The sequence below is a fragment of the Hippoglossus stenolepis genome, chromosome 2 (genome assembly GCF_022539355.2).
Source record: "Hippoglossus stenolepis isolate QCI-W04-F060 chromosome 2, HSTE1.2, whole genome shotgun sequence".
Classification (NCBI taxonomy): Eukaryota; Metazoa; Chordata; class Actinopteri; order Pleuronectiformes; family Pleuronectidae; genus Hippoglossus; species Hippoglossus stenolepis.
The window spans coordinates 4,627,596-4,650,786 of NC_061484.1; the positions used below are offsets into that span (position 1 = coordinate 4,627,596).

General features: G+C 40.9%; 1 protein-coding gene across 3 annotated transcripts in view; it reads right to left on the bottom strand.

Annotated features, from left to right (window-relative positions):
* LOC118125190 (axin-2) overlaps nucleotides 1-23,191 on the bottom strand; it is an 84,404-nt gene that overhangs the window by 13,567 nt on the left and 47,646 nt on the right. The window contains exons 1-2 of one of the 3 annotated variants that reach the window (XM_035183610.2): nucleotides 3,836-4,110; nucleotides 1,394-2,337 (exon numbers count right to left, since the gene is read on the bottom strand). In XM_035183610.2, the coding sequence (XP_035039501.1) occupies nucleotides 1,394-2,226 (833 nt within the window). In that variant the 5' untranslated portion in view covers nucleotides 2,227-2,337; nucleotides 3,836-4,110. Of the gene's footprint in view, nucleotides 1-1,393; nucleotides 2,338-3,246; nucleotides 3,798-3,835; nucleotides 4,111-23,191 lie in introns of those variants that run through there. The other 2 variants (XM_035183594.2, XM_035183587.2) reach the window with 2 other exon arrangements.

Consider the following 23,191-nt stretch of genomic DNA (forward strand, 5'->3'; position numbering starts at 1 on the left):
CTGAGCTGAGGATGTTTTGTTGTTGTGTTTTTCTATCACTTTGGATTTGAGTATTGGAGGTTTTTCAAAAAGAGGGAAAAAGGAATCTGTGCAGAGGTAAAATTAGTTCCACATGTTTGAGATGGAAATTGCTTGACCTAAAGAGATGGTGAGGGGCAGGGGGAAAGGGGGAGAGAGTGGGTGACGGAAGGGAGAAAGAAGGGGCTCTCTCCCACCCGCTCTTCTTTTAGAGAAAGACAAAAATGTTGGGGATCACACCAGGAAGCCAGGAGATGCCCACATGTCAACAAACCCTGCGCTTATTGGCTCCTAACTCAACATGATCACTTTGAAGCAAATGACCAACAGTGCTATCACATTATGTGACATCTGCTCACACAAGGATAAAATTCTCAAGGGAGTGTTTCAGTTGAGTTACTATACGCAATCTATCAGTTTTTAAACTGTCATTATAAGTCATGCTGCAGACAACTTTTGATACCTAATCTAACTATATGTTTAGTTCACTTGATAGGCTAAGAATAGATTATCTATAAATTGTACTTTCCCTAACAAATCTAATACAAGACATTGTCAAAACTCAAAGTAATAATTGAGTCCAGATGTGAGGATAAAGTGTGAGGATAAAGTAGTTACATGAAAAAGTTTGAAGTACTCTTTGTTGCAGGCTTACGCATAACATACAGTCTTAAATTTACTTCCTGGTATCAGAAGATGTTAGCTGTTGGACAATTTCTGAAATGATCTCTTACTGTAAAAGCCCAAACAATTTCCATTAACAATTTTATTTCTAACCAAAAGAACAATGTCTCTGTTTGATATAAGGCTCCACAAGTTCGTTTAACTATGCATTAGCATTTATCTGCTTAAGGAGATTTTGTGACGGTATGTAATAACTAAAATGGCAGAGTGAGTAGAATGAACGAAAAATACGGCATAACTTTAGAATAGCATCAAACTGTTTCATGTATCTCTAACAGTCATGAGACTTGGTGTCTGAATTTGTGCCTGAACCGGAGGAAGGGTTTCAAAGCACAGGAAACTTGAGCACGCCAGCAGAGGGCTGCCTGCAAGACACCATTTACTTAAAAGGAAGGCTCAGATCCATTGATGTTTTGTACCCACCCCGCCCCTCCACCCCTCCAACCCCTTGGCTAACTGCAAGGCAGGAGGGCACAAATATAGAGGCATGTTCCTCTGAGACCCTTTGATCAAGTGCCCTTTATCTCTTTCTAAGGCATTTGTGAAATAACTTCCAACTGCCACATAATCACTGTAGCTTAACTAATGAAGGGATGGTGATCATGAGTAAAGTAAGCAATGCTAGAAAAAATAAACTGGCACTAGGATGTAAAACAAAAGGCATGCATCACAAGGTGAGTTCTGCTCTTACCTGCAACTGTTCTCAAGGACTTCAGCTGCTGTCCGGACGGTAGCAGTAGCCCTCAGGGTTTTCGTAGACAGTCCAACCACGGACCCTAACGTTTTTGCCTTCAGGTCATTACAACTCCATTCCTCTTCCTCCATGAGAGGAGGAAGGTATCCGCACATCAGCTTCAGACTGCCGAGACCGCCGTGGTTCATGTACGCCGCGTTCTCGCAGCCGGTGCGCACGTATTCGAGGTATATGTCAGAGGTCAAAAACATCTGGTATGCGTTCTCTTCCATGTTGGACTGAATTTCCGTCTGTGCCTGGTCAAACATGGCAGAGTCTATTTGTTGTTTCTTAATACTATCCCTTATGAAGGTCTTGGTGGCGGGTTTCAGCTGCTTTGCGACAATGCTGTTGTTCTCGATGTACCGCTTGAAAATAACTTTGGCAACTCGCAACGTTTTGGTATCCTTTAAGTCCATTTGCCGGAAGCCGTTGCAGGCGAACCAAAAGTCCAAAGTGTCCACGCAATTCTCCCGCTCCAAGAATGTCCTGAATAGGTGAGCGCCGTCCTGGTCGCCCAGGAGAAAATGCAGGGACTTAGTCCACCGGACTAGGGGCGAGTCCGGGGACGCGCTGCCCTCTGGCTCCCCGAGTCCATCCTCGTTCCTCCGCGGTGTGGAGCCGGGAGGCGCGGAGGCGGCGGGGGTATCTTTAACCTTGCTCTGGGCTCTCATTTTGGCAGATCTGCTGGGATTGTAGCATGACGCCTCTCCCTCCTCCCCCGGTACCGGAGGACGAGGAGCATCTTCTCGGAAGCTACTGCTGATGTGCTCCGTAAGCGCCCTGCTCATGGCTCCAGCTCCGGTTGCAGTGTGAGAGTGCCGTCGTGCCTCCACTGAGCTCCAGCCTAATCCTCCTCACTCTCTAAAAGCAGCGGGGGAGCTTCTTAGCTCTTCTTCACTCTGAAACACAAAGTATTGATCTAATCAAAGCCAGATCCTGCTGAACTTCAAAGAAAGACATCAAGTAAACAGTCCCTCTCAAACACACTCGCCGGGTTCACAGAGAAAGGAAATATGAAAGGCTTTCTTTCGTTTCATTTATCTATTTATAATCTAAATGAGAGATCAACTGCAGCCTGCATTCTCTGCGTGCATTGATCTGACACATCAGAAGAAGATTTTACAAGAATCATCATCTCACAGTCTCACTCTTTACCAAAACCGTATTCACACAACTGTGGCTTACACGTGTTTTCCTAACGAGTCCATGTCACAGGCTTCAACTCCAATTAATTCCCAATCTGCTTCGGACGACCGTACCCTACCCCCGTCTGCACCACGCATGCACACACACATGCACACACGTTTCCACTCGGTGCCTTCACTTGTCCTCGCCGTCCCAGAAATGTACAGACGATGGGGAAACGCATCTGATCTGCACCACAATGACCTTAAAACGTTGTAACGTACGAGGGGTAAAAAGCCCCGCGGGAAAAGCGAGCCGCTCATGCGTAAATGTAAACGATCAATCGCCTTAATATCTGCCCAAGAAGGCGATTATAGCACATTATTAAAGTCACAGCCCCGGCAAAGCAACGTGTCCGAACTACCAACACCGCACACAGACTGAATAGTATTAGTAGTAAAAAACATCAAACATCATCCAGTACCTGAGTGACTTTAACCAGAGTCTCAGTGTCAAAGCAGAGGCTGCAACATTGTTACGATAAAAATGACAAGCGCTTGAAAGAGTGAGAGACTGCATAATAATTCACAGTCTCAACAGGCAGCGTAACTCTACAGTACAACATGAGCGACTCTAAAATCCAATGGATTGAGGCTGACTAAACGTGCGTAAAAGCAACGTACCATCGCAGAGAAGATCCAACCAGAGTAAATAACAGTTTCCAAAAGTTGAATTATTACTCCATTTGAAGAAATCAGTCCACAAACTCTCCAAAATCGTAATCCACCACAAAAAGAATAATAATACGAAGACGGACTACTTCAACACTGTGCCATGCCACATGTGTCCTGTCTCGCTGCGGAACAAACCGCTGTAGTTTAATGTACCCTGTCCCATTCAGCAACTGACCTCAGAGTAGGCAGGCTCAGAGCCTATGTAGATCACTGGGGGTGTCAAAATCTGGAGGAGGTAAAAAGAGGAGGTGGAGGTGGGGGCTCCGGCTGAAGAATACATCCCACTTTTCCCCCTGCTAGAAGACGCACCAGCCAAATATTGTTTTTTTATATCCGAGCTACACATTCATTCTCTTTTTCCTCTCACACACTCTCTCTCACACTCACACACACACACATAAGCTTCTTATCTATCTCACCGTATTTCTCGCCCACAAACAAGAAACATAGCCCCGCATTTCTCAACTTCAAAGCCGAGCAGCAGCACATCAAAGCCGCCAAGAGAGGGGGCCTGTGGAACAGCTTTCCTACAACTTACCATCCATGTACCCGAGTAGCCTCACTGATTAGACAACGTGAAAAGTAAAGTAGTCCAAACAACAACACGCTGCGCCTTTTAAAAAGAAAAACCACCGCGGAGCTCTTCTCCTCGCAGTCTTGTAATGTCCAATCCCACCGGACAATTTTTCTTTCAATAATAACAAAAAGAGAGGAGCGTTTTCCTCTCGTCTATCCTGCCCAGGTAGTGTTTCAAGGAGTCATGGCAAGCGGTAGAAATCCTCAGGGCTGTTCCTAAACCAACTGGGCTGAGGGTTTAACTGTGGACTTCAAAGCGAAGAACCGCCGCTGTGGTCCCGGAAGATACATAAAAAACATTGCGTCTCGTCTTCGCGGCAACCGATGAAATACAACGCAACAACCCCAACCACGGTGAAAATAAAGGAGTAGAAAAAGGTTAAAGTTTCAGCATGTGTTTTGCTGAATCCCTTCTCATAGCGAACACGTATGTTTATACGCGCAAAAGTGTTTAATAAACTTTTCTAGACGGGGAAAATATTTACTTGTGAGTCAGGACCTTATCAAACACAGGCAATTCGGAGCCAACTCCCCGAGGCTTTGGAGCGTCAGAAGTAAGTGATCTACCGCGCCAATAGCATTGTGCGTACAGTCCGGGTGTTACTACACAAAGTTCCAACAGAAACACAAAGCAAACAAAAGCCATAGGCTGCTATTGTTGCCTGTGGCCTTTCCAAGTGACAGCAGTGAGTTTAGTGTGTCTACCTATCTGATGAGAAGCCAGTGACACAACTTTTACAGTTAATTTTGGTTTATTTATCCCCTGTTGTACAGCAAGATATTTATTTAATATCTCTATATTTGTACAGGGAGTTAAGGGACTTTTATCTTCATGTCACCCCTGGAATATCACAGAATTACCAGCGTTATAGGAGCGGCAGTAAAGAATGTATGGCTAAATATGATGAATGATGATGAAATATGATTTTTAACAATTTCCAGTCATAGCCCAGATTTGATAATCCTATAGAATGTAAGTGTCATATAATTTACATTAGTCACAGGCTTTTAGCCACAAAGATGTCAACCTAACACACTTGCCAGTTCCACATTCAGGGAAAATGGCACAGCATGACATTTTGATTGAAACTGGACGGAGAGCAAAGGCAAGAGCTGTTCTCTAGTCTTTTAATTCACATGACTTCCCTAATGTCATTGTGACAGAATCTTAAAGAGTGGGTTAGACAGTGATCCAATCCCATGCTACTTCAAAGACTATATTGTCCCTTTGATGTTTAAAATCAACTTTAAAGCAGAATATAATTATATAAGTCAGAGGATTCAAATTCACAAAACTCCCATGATGGTACAGGACAAGGGAACTAATAAAATCCAACTTCTCTGAGGTCCCCAAGTGGTGATTAATTCATGTAGGGTTATACATAGGGGAGTAAGCAAGGTTTGTCCACATGTGGATTCGTAGTTGTGTCAGCATCTGTGTCCAAATCTTTATTCATGATTTGTTATCCTGGCATGTCATTTCATCCAGTCTAATCCAACATGGACAGACACTGTTGACTGCTGAGAATTATTATTTAGCAACCTAATTATTTTTTTATGTTTAACACTTTAGCTCAACACTTAATCGCTGTATCCTGCAGCCACACCACAGGATCATCTTGTACATTATAGTTCTGACATATTATTTGACAGCTTACTTTCAAATATATGTGCAATATCAAACTTTTATTGATTTCTTTGTACAGCAGAGGAATCCTGTTGATTACACTGATATCCTACCAACCACTTTCTGCATGCTGTAAGTCGTTGTTAAAGAAAATTCACTGCAAGGTGTCACAAAGCCGTTTCATAGCAGATAGTGCATTTTCTTTCTTTGTGGGTGTGTGTCTGTTTGAGTGCACATGTGTGTGTGTGTGAGTGTGTATGTGAAGAGGTCATTCATCGCTCCTGTTTATACTGGAGGGCTCTGTAAGACAAACATTGCTGCCACAAATCCAAACAATCCAGCACCCAAAATGCACAAAAAGCCTTCAACACTTCGTAAAGGGAAGTGCCCGCTGTCTCCGAGACGGAGCATAAAATCACAAAATGGGTCAGTGGCGTTGGCATCGAACGTTAAAGGGGCACTTGGCTGATCAACTAGGCCCACATTAAAGCCATGAAATATGTAGCCTCACTGTTATCTGCACACTAATTTCTTTTAAGTCTACTTTGAAAGGAGTAATGAGATATAGAGGGGTTATAAAATGTAATTTTTGAAGTGCAGGACAATCTTTAAAGTGGGATATTTTACATTCAGGATAAGATTTTATCTTCCCTCAAATTAAATTAGGCCGCACATATCACTGCAAAAGAAAAAAAAGAGTCTGCAGACAGTTCAAGTTTTGCTGACAGGCAGGAAGCTTCCTTCATGCTTTGCTCTGTCTGCTTTTAATGACATGTAAAGTTCAGGGTACTCAACTATTCAGAATGTGGTTGATTTCTAATCAATTTTCTATGACCAAAACTTCTGTGATCACCAAAGATACAGCCAAAACACTAGATGCTGTCTTTTTTAATTCATTTGTGAAGTGCCATAAGATCCTAAACCCATGAGACCACACCTGTTGACCCTTGAATGCCCACTTTTGTGTTCAGCAGTGACAAAAGAGAGAGGGTGCTGTAAAGTAGCCCCAAGAAGCCCCTTTTTGATGTTGACCCTGCCCTGACCCCTTTGTTGGGGCCCTAACCATTTCACAGGGAGATCCAAACGCTTTAAAAGCACAATACAGAACGAGAGTGCCGCCAGTGACTTGCTATGAAGCCCTAATAAAATGGGGTGACCTGGAGGCTAATTGATAGCTCGTGGTTGGGAAGGAATTAAAGGCATCTGGTGTATCACCACAGACTGGAAATGAAGCGCCTCTTTAATTAGAGCCTGCATTAAAGGCACAGAGAAAGTATGTTGTCAGTACAGGTGTCACATCAGGATACAGGGAAACCGGCCAAGAACTTTTGATTATTTGAATGTAGATTTACATAACTAAAAAAACTCTTTACTTCTTTGTTTCTTTGTTTCTTTGTTTCTTTGCTTCTATCTTTCTTTCCTTCTTCCTTTGTTTGTTTGTTTGTTTGTTTCTTTCTTTCCTTGGTCGCAATGTACTGCACTAAACTTTGACGGTGTATCATTAGTTTCATCAGTCAGACAAGGTAGGCCTGTGTTCTCCCTTCCTGTTGCTTTTGCATAAAACGTATTTGATTTGCATCATATCACAGCCCACAGTATATGTCTACACAATGCAAACAGTAAATTCTGTACAGGCCTGTTTTATCGCCCTTTCATCCACTCAAATCCTATACTTGTGCTAAAATAGCACAGAAAAAAACAGAGGAGAGGGTGGATAATTGCAAATAACCCAATATTTTGGAGTTCAAAGGCTGTGGTGGGTTTGAGTGATAATTTTGTCTGAAGCATCACCATAAACACTAATAAAATTAAGTGCATCGGAGGGAGGAGGGGGCGTGGCCAGGCCTCCCTTTGAACAGACCCTGTGATCAGTTCTCCCTCTCAATTAGCGTATTGTCCACTTCTCCTTTCAGCTGGGAGGGAGGGGGCAGTCTCCCCCCTAGCTTCCCTTTGAAGTGATTATCCCTTTATCTCAAGCCTGAGCGAGGAATATCTTGGGGGACAATGGCAAATTAAAGCCCATATGGAGAGAAGCGTGAATGTCTGTTTGTAGGCTCTGAGAGAAATAGGGAAAAGAAGGGAGCAGAAATAAATAGAGTGGGGAGAGAGAGAGGAAAAAAGGGGACAAATAGCATCATTCTGTTTGCATGAGCTGAAGGGTGAGTGGTAGATGTCAACCCTCATCCCAAAAAGTAATTTAGGGCTCGTGCCTGAGTTGACACTTGTAGCAGAGTGACTTTAGAAGAGCTAAAGGGAAAAAAAGAAAAGGGGGCTGGGGGCTATATCTGTCATGACAGATGGAGAAAGACGAAGAAGGAGGAATGGAGAGATAGACGGATGAGCATGAAGAAGAGAGAGGAGTGTAGTTGTCAGCAAAATCAGATGGCGGTCAGGCAGACAGGCTTGAAGAAGATACAATTAAAGTGTGGAGTTAAGAGGGGCTTTGAAGTCGGACATGGTGCATAACACCCTTAAAGTTTGAGAAGCCAGCCATTCATCTGCTTGTTATGGCTGATTAAGACCATTCCCTCTAAAGGCCCAATTTAAGAAAATAAACTTTAATTTCAACTTAGGAAAAGTCTAAATTATTCAACGGTGACAACAATCAAGTTAGGTCTTTAACAAGGTTAAAAAATATATATAATAAATGATCGTCTTTTTAAACTTGAGTGAGAGATTTGCTGAAGGTGTGGGGGTTCGTGTGAGCACTTAAGATGAATAATTACTTTCTCTTCCCACTCTTTTTTCCCGCAATCCTGTTTTTCGGTGGCTTAAAAGTTTAATAATGTATAGAAACAATTGCCTGTGATGCTTGGCCTAATCCGTTTTGGCTCGGCAAACCTTTATGGTAACCGAAACCCTATCTGATGTGTGCAAATGTTTGCCAAGCCAGTCTTTTCATACAGACAACATGCCATTCTGTCTTTCTAGGGTACAAGAAAATATATACAGCAGAAAAACAAACTCTGCACTGCTGCTTTGAACCACAAAAAAAATGATATACTTAAAATTTCTGGTTGTCTATAATGTAAAAACTATTGTTGACACACAATTGCTTCTGCAGCAACTCCACTGGAACAATTTCATGTGTATTAAATACGTTGGTCGATTCATCATGCTCGACAAATCAAGTGATTCTAATTGTGATCGTGAGAAAATGTGTGTATTCACTTTGAGTTCAGTTGACCGTCCTTAATGAGGATCTGACAAATGATGTAGAAAAATGCTTGATATGAAGCAACAGTCAGGCCTATTAGAGGACCGGGTAACACTTGTTACAGAGAAGCACTGGTTTCAACTGACAACAGCTAAACGTCTGAGGCTCAGCCCGACAGCAAATCCATGCCCTGATAAGAGAAACGAATTGGCCCTATTGATCAAATGTTCCAGTGGACGACTGTTAACTTCTGGAGAAGTCGGCAGAAAGATACAAACAGATGTGACAATTGTTGTTTGAAGCAGTCTTTAAAACCAACCGTTGTGATATCAGCACACATTCTGCCACTTCTAACACGCTCCAGCATGATGGGTGTAGGTGACTGTTGTGTCGACACACACAAAAACACTGCGTTTACATGGACACCAATATTCAGATATTAACCTGATTAAAATCAATAGTCTAAATAAGAAACTGTCCTGTTCTGTATATATAGCATTTTCGGATTACCTTAACCCGAATAAGGTCACTGTAACATGTAAACAGGAATATGAATGGAATATTCTATCTGCAAGTCATGTAAATACCACAACTGAAATAATGGCTTATTCTGAATAGGGTCAATAGTTGCAGTCTGGGTGTCCATGTAAAAGTAATCACTGTCAGATTCTGTGGTACTAACTAAACAGTTCACTGTGTGTGTAGCATCAACCTGACAAGTATTTCATCACCTGTTTGAAATGATGCATCTGCTTTCAGTTTCAAACCCATTTTACATCCACACACTACATTACACAGCTCAAGCTGACATGAATAAGGACATCAACTTTGAAGTAAGTGGACCAGGATTACAAAGAAAAGCAATGCATACTTTTGAATGTTTTTTTTCAGAAAGTTCAGCAGAGTTATTTTTGCAAAACATTTAATTAAAACAAAACATAAAAATATATTGTGTCAGATATAAAAACATAGAAACACGAGTCTCTGATTGTTAAACATACGGTGAAACAAGAGGGAACAAATGTGCTTGCCATAAGAATCTATTGTTAACGAGATGTTAATGCATATGATATATAACGTGTGATATTATGGCAGGTTGTGCTTATTTATTTTAAATGTGTATGAGCTGCTCCACCAGCTCCTATATGATTACACATGAGAACAACTGTCAGACATTACACACATACACTCTAATTTTTTCCTGACACTGTAGCTGAATGATTCGGGGCCAGTTAAAATGCATGAAACAGCATGTGCATGTGAAAAAGATGGCAACTTTTGACAGCATTTTATCATCTGTACAGTAGATTAAATATTACCTTGACAGACCTGATGGCAAATTCAAAGTGAGGGAACAGAACAACAAGCGGATTGCTTGAATTTTGCAGGGAATTTAATGAGTACTTGCGAAGACTCTCATGGTCTTGGTGTGAGTCATACCCTTTTAAGGCTGCGCCTGACACTGTTGACAGTCCCCAAAAGTATCTCATACTAAATCAGAAACTGCAATTACAAAGCAGAGCAGTTTCAAAGCTTAATTTCTCGCATTCTATCATTTTCAGTCAGACGCCACAATGACTCATGTGTATAAACAACATGTAATGAGCAAAACCTCCTGGTTTTAAAATGAAACTGTGATTTTGTGTGTGTTGTGCAATGGTTTAGGTGAAAAACAAACAAACAAATAAATATGTTACTGTATAATGTGCACAAATGTTCATCTATGTTATGAGTATGCATGCATTCAACCAACTTCTTTTTGCTTTGACCATCTGTGTGTTCTTTCTTGCTGTTGTGAGTAGAACAAAGGGGTTCAAAATAGCCACTGTATGATTAAGGTCTTTTTTCTTTGCAGTTATGGTATTTTTACACGATGAAGAGTTAAACCCACCCACTGTGAATAAAGGAAGTTCTGGATACAGCAAAAGAGAGCAATCATCCAGGACCTCAGCGCTGGCCAGCTGCATATTGTTCGTTTATTCCTGAGAGAGTTTCTAAATCCATAACTAAAACTAAGATAAAAGTGTTTTGACCCTATTGTGGGACGTTTCCCAGTGTCATGCAGCTACTCAGCAGGTGTGCGGAGGGAGGGTGAGTTTCAAAACACACTGCACAGCAGATAGGCAAAGAGGAACATGGCAACAAAGCACTGCTGCTATGCACCTCACTGACTGCACTGACAAGCGATAGGGAAAACATTCCCACAGAGAGAGAAACAAAGATGGAGAGACAGCGTATGAGCAGGCAAAGAGATGTAAACTGAAACACAGAGATGCAATAGGGGTCAAATAGGAGAGAGAAAGACAAAGAGAGATGAATGTGCAGAGAGAAAGAAGAAATAGTCTCCTTTTATGCATGAATTATTGACCATATTTTTTAACAGAATACTGAATGTGGGATCAGAATTTACATCTCATGCCACAAAAACAAGTCAAATTTGAGGAGAGATCACAAAAAGGGAGACGACATAAAGGCACACACACACAGTGATGGTCGGAACAGTGATGGAAACACCTCTGTTGTTATCAAGTACACAAACATGACACAAACAATGCATTTGTGAAGCCATAATGTTCAGCTTTTATTAAACATGAGTCCGAGGTGTTGATTTAGCTCTATTTGACAATTTTTTATGTTCTGGTTTGTGCTTCTGATTTGGACTACATTATTACAGTGCATATTATTATGGTAACACAACCTGAATACAAAAATACACACACTTCTACTTAAGTCTGACACACTTAAAGTAACATTTAACATGGACATTAAAGGATCTTCAAAGTATTTTTGTTTGCAGTATTTGTTGTGATGTTGCTTCAAGGACCTTTTCACACGTGTGACACGATTCCATTTAATGTGATCAGGCTCAAAAAACTTGCATCTGATCTTCTCTTTTAGTAACTGCACAATTCTGAGCTACAAGGGAAAACGATGCATGCAAACAAATGGCTCCTAAAATTTAGTACTTCACAGTAAAGTGGGAACATGAGAAAATTACTGCCATTTTCCATTCCCCTCTACCGAAGCCAACTGACAAATTGAAGCAAGTCTTTTGTTAGATTCATCTTTGCTCAGCTTTGACCAGACAGATGGTCAGTCAATTTAAACAATAATGCACTGTGACTATTAATTAGATTTTTGTTCAACATTACAACACTAGAATGCAAAATGCTCTCATAAACATTAGAAACCCAACCTCACATCCTCGTTCCAGCATATCAGAATAATTTTTAAGCATTAACATTAGAGGAGACTATAGCAACGTCTTATCTGTATTTGTGAACACATAGTAAGGGGACTGCATTATCCTGTACATCTATTTCCATGATTTTGTCCATCTCCTGTAAAGAGACAAAAAAAACCCTGACAGAGTAGAACACGGGCAGTCCAACAGAATAAAAATGCAACCAGAAAATAGTTTCCAGATTCAATTCCAACATAAATTGATAAACTTCACTTTTCAGCTCATTTGGAAACACTACAACAACCTTCAGCCAATTATATCAAGTGTGGAACAAACATGTGAGTATTTCAGTGACTGGTTAGTCCTGACAGTAGTACAGGAGAATGATACAGATTGTGGGAGTGAAAAGGTCAACACAGTCCACCAGGTCTTGCATTAACGAGTAGCACCGCCTCGAAGTTGAGCGGGAGGAGGCCGCCAATCATCGTTGCTCCTCAAACGCTGCTGACATGCGTCAACAAAGCAGTGTGAGGGAAGCATGCTCCACTGTTTGCCCTCCCACACCTGACGGCGATGGAAGAAAGGAGTGCAGAAAGAGAGGGGTGAGAGAAAGCAGGGAGGGGAAGAATACCATCCAGCACCACCCCCCCTCAGAATAAAATCTGGTGCCATAAAATGTAAGAGTGGGCAAACAGCTCCTCCCCAGCTTGTCGGGGACTTTGTTTTAAAGTGGAAATGAGGCTGATGGTGCACTTGGCGATTAGCCCTGCGGCTAACATGAAAGGAGAGGAAAAGACAGCTGCTAATTTTCTCCTTTGACCTTTGGCTCCCGCTGGTATTTCATACAAACGCTGATTTATGGAGGAGCCTAACAGCTCACTGCTACTGGAGGGATTACCATAAGAGAAAGGAGAGAGAGGGGGGTGACCTCTACTACTCACAGTATCTGGATTCATTCATTTCATTTTTTTTGTTTCTATCACCGTCCTTTTTTACTTCATGTGTCCTTCTCCTCTCTCCCATATGTCATTGTTGTATTTCCTTTGTTTCTCTGTGTCTGCCTTAGTCTATTCCAAATCCTTTATCTTTTCCATCTTCTTGTGTTCCCAACCAAAGTCCTTCTGTACTTACATACTTATATATGTATCTATAAACATAAATACAATATATATATATATATATATATATATATATATATAGAGAGAGAGAGAGAGCGAGAGAGAGAGAGAGAGAGAGAGATTTGAGAGTTGTTTGGAAACATTGACGTTGACATTCAGAACCGCTTGCTGATTGGGTCTTTTCGGTTCCTATCACATAAACCCCTTCTGGAAGAAAACAACTGACCTTATCCTCGGATAATCAATTACAAGCATTGCTGACCCTGTTGTCTTTGCTAAAAGCTGTTGTGCCGTGAAATTTTGTTTACATGAGTAGGAGACAAGCTTTTACTTGACTAATCTGCGACAATGTCTACTACAAACTATCTTCCTAAAAACAAACCCAGACATCCTGACGCCCTGTGGTCCACAAATGAGAAAGATGACACCCATCTCTGAGCTCTTCCTCATGCACTGTGCAGTGCCCAGTTGGGAATATGAATGCAAGTTGTGTCCCAGCGCTTTAGCTGCAGGGAGATCCCACCAAAGTCAGTTTCATGCAAATTCCATGTATGGCTGGGTCCCGTGTAAGGAGAGGCCCTGAAAATGGCCCGTGGGGCTGCAGAAACCCAGAACGTGTAGATCCGACTGCACATTCCCTTCCTCCCCTCCTCTCTATTACTGCCTCTCAGTTGTCCTTCTATTGTTCCCTCAGGTTGTCAAAGGGGGGAGAGAGGTGCAGTGAACAAGTTGAAAAATAAAGCCAGTAACTGGAAAACCCCAGTTCCAATATTCAGTTTGGATATTAGCTTGTAAATCACATGATTGTTGTGGTTATGTGGAGTCATTCAGTCCCAATAAGATAAACAGTTACTGTGTTTATATGAAGAGCAACTGCTCCAGATACATATAAATGTTTCACTTGTAGCAGTAAGCTGAAAGTTATTTAGCCCCAGAGGCTCATTTGTCTTAAAACAAGGAAAAAGTTTGTAAATCCAGTGATAGTGGTATAAATGGCTCATGCTGTTGCCCCATTGTCCTTTGTTTTAGTCTCAAAGTGCCCCTCTGGACCAAACAATGAAGATTACTTTTAGCTGTAATTATTGCAGATTTTAGTGTTGTTATTCTAACACTGGGTCTACACATGTTTCATTTACAATTTCAGCCTTTTTGATTTTTAGTTATTTGTATATTGACAGGACCACTAGGTTGTAAACAGTGTCAAACTGTTTCTGATATTTCTGAGAATAACATGTATAACTGTATAATAGCATTCAGTAGAGTGCACTCTATCTCCTTATGAAACCACATTTAAATCCAACTTTTATTTGGATCTGCACCAAATTATATACACTCTAGATATCACTCCCCTAAATGTGCCTGATTTATTTATTCAAGATCCATCTATTAATCCTAGGTACATCGCTGCAAATGTCCAAAACCCAAACAGTCTTGTGATAAGTGATACAAAAATCTAATAATTCCTTGTCCCCCACCCTTCCATTACAATAAAATTGGTTCAGTAGTTTTAGAGGAATCTGATCTGCTTGTTACCAGCCAGACACAACAACCATGAAGAAACATGGAGGCAGATGTGCAGCACGCTGAACAGAAGTAACTGAGGATTACTATAGACACAATAGATGCAACAGCACTTCCAGCTAAATAGAGAGCACTGTATTAGTGGCTTTTTGGACTAGAAATGTGAACATGGTGGATCCACACAGCTTTTCAGAGGGCAACCTCCAATGTTACAGTAATGTGCGTAAAGCTTGGGCGGTTCCAGGGATGGGGCCAGGGAGGCATTGGCCCCAGATGAAATCTGATTGGCCCTTGAAGTTCCCCTGTCAGTAATCTTTATTTATTAACTAGTCACTTACTAACAATAAATATGAAAATTTGTTAAGATTTTGTATTTTGTAAGCTTTATTTGAAAAACAAAGGAACAATTTTCAATCTTCAATGATGTGTGACTTTTCTCAAACCTATAGAGTTAACAGTGAACATGGACAGACTTAAATGTGCCATGTACATGAATTCTGATCATATAATTAGTCCCTCTGTAAAAATGTTGGCCCCTTTATGGCCCCGGATTTGGAAAAATCCTAGTACCACCACTGCCACACAGACTGTACATGATAAACATTTAATAGACAGGGATCAGGGAGATTTTGCAATGACATGCTACTTTTCCTAGACAAAACTTTGTAGTTACACTTGTAGCATTGCATGCACACTGAAAAAAGCACATTTATACCCAGTTGAAAGTAGCTTAAGTTTCCACGTCCCAAATATGAATTATACTATTGAATTTTACGATATTTATTTTCAATTTAGTGTTAAGGTGGAGTTTTGACCACAAATCATTAAGGAAAATACAATTTAGATCCATATTACAGTTCCTTTCTATCATCAAAGCCCTCAAACTATTCTACTCTATTTAGCAGGATAGTTAAGTGGACCAACATGAATGTCTGCAGCCATGTACACACACTGTGTCTCTCTCTCCACCTTTTGTTCTCACCTCCTGGGTTTCATTCTGAGTTCAAGCAGGTCATTAGCAGAGTGATTACTCTGGGAGAGATGGCATTCGTTAAGGAAATGCTAATGCATGTGTGTGTGAATGTGCAAGTGTGTCTCTGTGATCATCATGTAAATGTGTGCATGCATGTGTGTGCCTCAACGTGATCACAGTGTGTGCGTGCGCGTGTGTGCGTGTGTGTATCAATCACTCCAGTGTGGATGACGACGAGGAGCTGTTTGTCTTTGGCATAAAAGGGAAAGGGATCAAAAGGTATGGTCTACCAGCTGGACCTTCAATCACACTGGGACAACGTGACTTTAGAGGCTGGGCAGCTGGAGCTCTGGGGGCTAATGGTGTCTGTGTGTGACGGACCCTTTTAATCCAGGTCCTGCCAAGTTTCCATCTCCAAGTTCAATCTTTATCCTGCAAGATATTGTATTTTTTCACAGCTTGATTCTTGTATCCATAGTTTCAGGCTATAATTTATTTTCATTTTATCATAATGTCGTAATTACCAAAGCAGTCACTGAGATCTGCAAACAGAGTGACATCACTAGTCTGATGAGTCAAGACACAGGTTATACAAAGGACGAAATCCTGGACAGATTATGTACAACTTTATGTTTTAATTTCATGTATCTCATGATTATGCTGCAGCTCCTGTTGTTGTAATGTTTTTTCTCTCTCATAAATAACTTTGCTTAAATTGGTTGTTTGCATGCTGTGATCATCTGACTGCTTGTGTATTTCAACTGGTCTGATTTCCTTTTTAGACATGTTACCATATTCCCACATTTCAGCAGTGAGTAGGATGAGTGTTATAAACGATACAAATATTGATCAAAAGTATGAACATAAGTCCAAAATGGAAATAAACTGGAATTAGCCTTTACTGCATGAGTTTTGTTCAAGTTTGTGCATTGTAAACCAAAGATTTGTATTTGAATAAAACATGCGTATTTGTACGTCCTTCTTACAGTGTTCTGCTTTGTAATTGGATTGTCGTTGTTCAATCAGATTCAAGTGTAAAGAAAGGGTCAATATTCATACCAGTAACGTCAATGTCACAAACAGTGTGGGAACTTTGAGCACTGAGTTTTACAAGAAGTTTTCTGCTTTGTATCATTTCCTAAATATTCACAAAACAAACACAAATACAAATCTATTCTACACATGTAGAAACTTAAATGCATGCAGGGTTTTTTTCAGGTTTGCAAAGGTTGATTTATAGCCACAAACTTTGGTATTACTATTATTATTGTTGTCGGTCATCCTCTGTGTCTCTCCTGTCTTATACATTATCTAATAAAGACAAAATGCAGCACTCCCAACCCCGGCGTCAGCTCTTATCACCACAAACTCTCTTGACATCTTTGTCGGTGTATGGCAACGCTTTTTCCTCTGGAGATATTTGTTTCATTTATTTTTTGTCGCGTGTTAGAAGCGTCATCACACGCTCGCTCGTGGTGAATCCAGCGGGGATCCCGAGCTGGGTTCTCACATCGACTTCTCCTGGATTTCTATGGACTTTAAACTAGGAGGCCAGGATAAAGTCCGTAGAAACTGTGGAGTGTCTCACTATGACATTTCCATCCACGCATGCACCTCCTCTGGAGAAAATACAGAGGATCTGCGGAGTCCAGTGCTTCAGAGACTATGAGCTTTTTCTTCTTTAAATATGGACATGGTTTTTATCTGCAGAGATGATGAGTTGTGTCTGTGTGCTGGTGTGAGGAGTTTCGCGATATTAAATAATAATACCTACAATTGTTATTCATACTGACATAAAATGATCACTGAATAAATAGGCCTACAACCGTGTCAATGTCTTGTGTTTGATTGTTTCACTACTTACTCCATCATAATGAAATGGGCACAATGATAAAATGTGACAGTTGTCTTGTCCCACACTGTCACGGGATCAATAACTCTAAAATAATATAGCATTTAAAAGTAACTCAGTTTTTTATAAGTAACTAATTACTTAAATGTAGTAAATGTTAAAGCTTGAAAGAAGAAAATAGTAACTAACTAATAATAACTGTTGCTAGTATATATTATATCTGTCAATTGAACATGAATGCAAAAGTTACAGCGGTCAGCACCTACACAGTCTAGAGTTCAAAATCCTTGCACATTCATATCTTATCATATTTCCTCCATATTTACAAATGTCACCCTGCTTGCTTTCCTGCCTGATATAAATCACCTCTGTGCTTGACAAAGGAGTGTTTAAGTGCATATGTGTGCATATGTGGGATGTTATGATTGTGTGTGTACATGGACATGTCAAGGCGGCAAGATCAAGGCTGCAGCAGAAGCATGACTGCAGAGTTTTGTGATCTGAACAAACCCGTTGTACCTGCTGTGTTGACAGGTTTTGTCTGGGAGCGTTGTTCGGACTCTCTTTTGATCCGAGACAAAATATTCTGATCTGAGCCTAATTTTCAATTAATAAATGTGATATTTGTTTTTAAAACACAATGATTTCCTCATCAGGGGCAGATCCAGGGGTGGGGCCAGGGTTTGAACTGGTCCATCTGATTACCACTTGAAGTGCTAGTGTCCTGAAAATATTGAAAAGTAAGTATAGCTGCCTAAATAATTCATATTTCTGCTCAACTAAAATTTAACGACATTAACAGACTGCATTTAATATTACTCAACAAACTCAGTATTGGGGCCATTTGTGAGTCACTTGGAAAAACTAGGCTGAACTATTAAGTGAGGTATGCTTGAGGATAGAAGTTACAATGGTAAAAAAAAATAAAGTATTTGAGACAACACTGTCTTCTTTATGTCTGTGACATACTGTCGGTTACTTAATCCGTTGAGCATGCTTGGAGTGGGTGTAACTTTGTTCATGTTTGTCATGACATCACCAAGTGTGTTCACAGTCCCTTTGAAGACTCAGTGAGTAAACAGGTTGTGAGGCAAGGTTTCAAAACCACAGATTAAAGTAGGTATGTTGCAAATGAGTTGAATTGTAGGAAGGAGACAACCGGTGTAGCAACTGCCCAACCTGCCAAAAACATTTCTTAGGTCTTGTTCATATCTGACATTATACATAACGCAAATAAATCAATGAACAGGACACACTAGGCAGAGCAAAGATATTTTTGGCTCATTATGAAACTGCAACAGGTCAGAGGACGCTAATTGAGTTGGCGGTCTTTCAATGGCCACATTGCAGTCCACCTCTGAATGTGGTCTGAACTCAGAACTTGGATCTCAAGCTACATCCACACTACTACGCTTTAAACACTGCTGTGGATACGCCTGCCGTCCAAACTACTCCGGAGCTTTAGAGACACATAAACAAAGACTTTTGGAAAGGCTGCTGGCCCGTTTTTGTGTGAAAACTCCGGAGCTGCATTTTAGTCTGGACCAGATGAAACTGAGAAGTTTAGAAATGATGACGTTGACACTCACAACCACTCTTTGATTGGGTCTTTTCAGTCATGATGTAGCCTTCACTAATTCGTCAGGCTCCTATCACATGAACTGAAGAAATCAACTAGCATCAGCCTTGGCTTCCAGTGTAAAAAACAACATGGATCATCAATTACAAGCATTGCTGAACTTGTTGTCTTTGGAAACAACTATTGTGCTGTTCAATTCTGCATGCTACTTTTCACTATTGCTGCTTCTTGTTTGTAACCGAGTTCTTTCTGTAAATAACCAAATACGTCTTATTTACACCAGTACCAGTGCCCAGTGTAGGTGAGAGGTCAAGTGGTAGGCGTTTTCAACTGATACAGAGTCAAACAATGCTTGTGTGCTTGGTTGCAAATATGGATGTAGTCTTTGGTGCTTGCACACCTGTACTTCAAATTGTCCCCTTGTGATCAGATTGCCCAAGTCTCTTGTTGATACCAGGTTGGAACAGGGCCCTAGAACCTCCTTCGAAGGTGGAGGAGAGGTCCATCTAAATACATCCTGCTGTGTGTTTTTATAAAGAGCTCTGTCGTTACCTTGTATGTCCAGTTTTAGAGGAGGATTAAAGGATTATAATGTCTGCTATAGATTTAGAACATTTTTGAAGCCAAGACTCCAGATGAACCTTTCAAAGCCTGTTGTGTAATTTCAAAAATGCATGGTCACCAAAGTAAAACTTAAAATAGCCAGAAGATGTGTGGAAGGTTTTTGACCCTGCAGCAGTGATAGCTAAATGCATGGAACCAGCATAGAAATGGTTTCAGACACATTCTTTAGGCAGCCTCAAAAAAGGTTGCTTTTTTTTAGTTTCTTTGGAATCTGAGTGATATTTCAGTCAAAAGGCAAAAGCAAAAGCCTGTGGTTGTGTGGGTGAAAGTCGGATGCCATCCAATGTTCAAAGCCTTGAAATACATATGCCACACAATGTTAAAGCATTCCTTTTCACAATTTACAATGCATAAACATGATGGTTTACAGAGGCCCAGGGTGATTATTTGCACTGAGGTCTAGTTTCAGCTATTTCAGGTTTCCTTGAGGCTACCCCATGATGCCGCCCCACAAAGTGCTTCTTGAAAGTGTTAAACCACTGGCCCTCCAGCCTTAGTCAACACAAAACACTAACTGTTTAGACTTCAAATATCCAACACAGATTGTCCAGACAGCATAAGCTACAAAAAGCAACTCACGCCTATATGAAACAAAAATAAACTGCTTGGGCATTTGAGTTGATTTACAACATAATTATCTTTGTTCATTCCTCTAATATGACAGCATTTCACACATTTAAGATTTTTATGAATGAGAGGGGTATTCCTAACATATAACTGTAAGTGCCATTTCTGTAATTTCCTTAGAACAATATGTATCGACATGGCGTATAAATTGCATACGGCTAAAGATAAAGTCTTGACAAGTTGCACCTCAAAAGTCGACTTTGCTCCAGGTCATGTATTCATGCTATTGTCTTTCTGCACATACAGAACATGAACTTACTGTCAGCAGCTCTGATAACACAAGAGAGAATGCACCAATTTCTCATTTTTCAAAAGTTGAGAAAAAAACTAAGCAGAGCAGCATCTCCACAAGGGCCCCACTGATGTATCTTGAAAGACTGTGACTTCTCAGTTTGCATTTGATACGGTGTCTTTTTAGCAGCCACGTGAGAAAGCCAGTGCAAAAGGGAGAGACAGGACGAGCTCCTGGGCCTTCAGAAGTCTCGTCAAAAGCTTTTCCTTTCTGCGCTTTGTCCCACCGATATTCATCTTGCCAGTTGAAAAGTGAAGACGGCAAAAACTTCAGGCTTGAAAAGAACTTTCAACTTCTGAGAGGCACCTCGCAACAGGATTGAGTATTTGAAAAAAAAGAAAAAAGAAGGCCTGAAACAGTGGGAAAGGAAGGGACTTCCAGACTGAGAGGCATGTTAAAGAATCAGATACCGCGTTTGGAAAAATGGAACGAAGATGAATATGGCATTGTCCTCGGGTGAAAAGAGAAACAGACACATAAAGAGTGTGTTGATACTGGCATGCTTTGTGTTCCCACATCCCGAAAATCAATGTGCCATATCCCAATAAATACATACTTACGCGTTCTATACATGTTTATCCTGTGTGTGTGTGTGTGTGTGTGTGTTTGTGTTTGTGTGTGTGTGTGTGTGACTGATATAGACAGATATAACAGAAAGAGAGAGATTGTGTGTGTGGATGTGCATAAATTCATGTGTGTCATTAGTGACAACCATCAGTAACACCTTGTTTGACAGGATTCTTCACAGGAGTGTCGTCCTGCAAACGCGCTGTTGAAAGAAAAGTTTAATAAAGTTTGAACGCTGTTTATTTTATCTGAAAGATCAGTGAGGCCTTTCAAAATTTGCAGAGCCAAAACTTTCACGCCGCATCTCTTTACCTCAACTCTGCTCGTCTCTCAAAAGAAAGCTGACTTCATCACCACACCTCGAGAGTTTGACGAAAATGAATGCTAAGCTCCTGAATCCTCTCTTTCTTTCGCTCAACGGCAAAATGAATAAATGATATTCCTCCCTTTAATCGACGCACTCAGCGATAACAAAGAGACTTTGAGACACTTTGAGGACACCTAACGATCAGAAGCATCCGGAGGTGCTCTTCGCTTTCGTTGATGGACAGGAAGATCAAAAAGCAAGCCCCTTAAACGCTTCTACCCACTTTAGAATAATCTCGCCTCTTCTCTTTTTCAAGCACAAAGTGGGAAGAGAGAATAATCGTTTCATCTTTGCTCTCTTTTCCAGTTTCAAAGTTATTTTGCCCGTGATAAAGCGCTCTGTATTGACGACTTCGAAGGTGCCTTGTCTCTTGAAAGAAGTGACATTTTATCTATATATAGTGTTAGAGTGAGCTTCAATTTAACTTTGTCTGGCACGGAGCGCGTCGAGTGTTGATGTGGCTGACAGCTGCTGGTTGAAAGACACGGGAAAGGAACTGAAGATTCAAATAAAGTTTTGCCATGACGACAGGGGCTTGATGTATGCTAATCAATCGATGGGGTAGAAAATATGCTTGCTGGTGGAGAGAGAAAAAGGAGAACGTGTGAGTGACAGAAACTTGTCACACAGCACTCAGCGAGATATCAAAAAGTCGCAAAGTTTGCGTCGCCACACAAGAGCCCAAATCGCATGTGGTATATGCTACAAAAGATTCTACTTGAAACACGCTGCATTTGATATAAAGGAAAAGAAATTGGGACAATTCTCCATATGGTGTGGCAGCAAGCAAGATTCTTCTTTTTTTGACAAGGGAGGGGGGCACGCTTTGTCTTCATGACACCTATGGTGGCTTCCTAAGAAAATTCTCCATCTAGGTCTATTTGAACTTCTTCCATTCTTCCAAGGACACGGGCAATATGATGTTGAATTTACATCACAAAAGACCCTGAACTGTCCCAGCGAGTAAAGGTAATAAACATCAATAAACATCGATATCTAGAAGAACAGACAAGACATCTGCTTTAAAACAATACACTCAGTCGAGGCTAAAAATATCCTAGTCACTCTAGTTTATCAGACTTCTTTAGAGGCTCAGTAATGTCTCAGCCAGATGCTTACAAGTTTACCACCTTGAAGGTGCTCTCCAGGCTACCTGACGTGGAGTGTTTGGGTAAAACCACAACATCTGAGCTGCTGCTGCTCATTTCAGATTTCAGCTCAGCAGCCGGAGCTTTCATAACACAGCACAGAAATCTGTTCCAGATGTGGATCCCCGCGGAATTCCAGGAAACAAGAACTATCTCCACTGATCTGTTCATCCACATGTACGTCTCATACGTGTCAGAAACAACAGGTTAAGATGACACAGACGGCAAATTTAATCACTGGTGAACACCGGCACAGCCAATCCATTCCTGACATGTTTCATGTCTTCATGAAATGGAAGGTCTTAACTACATGCTGTTAAGCTGCTACATGTAAAGATTTTATCATGTCCCATTCTTTTAAATAAAACAGACCCACATCATTGGGACAAAACAAACATGGGAGAGTCATGCTACATACATATAAACTACTACCTTTTCATTCATGATTTCTGTCCAAAGGAGCATTTTTGGCTCTGTATCACTTTTAATCCCCGTCCGTACTGACTTTCTGAAAACACACTCATGTACACTGGACATGCACATGCCGGTGTCCGCAGGAAGCATTTGGTTGGTAGAATTATCACAGATTGCTTGAATAATAGCCCCTCTCCTTTGCATGTAAGCAGATGTAACATTGTAAAATACAGAATTTAACTGCACTGTTACCAAAGACAACAGGGTC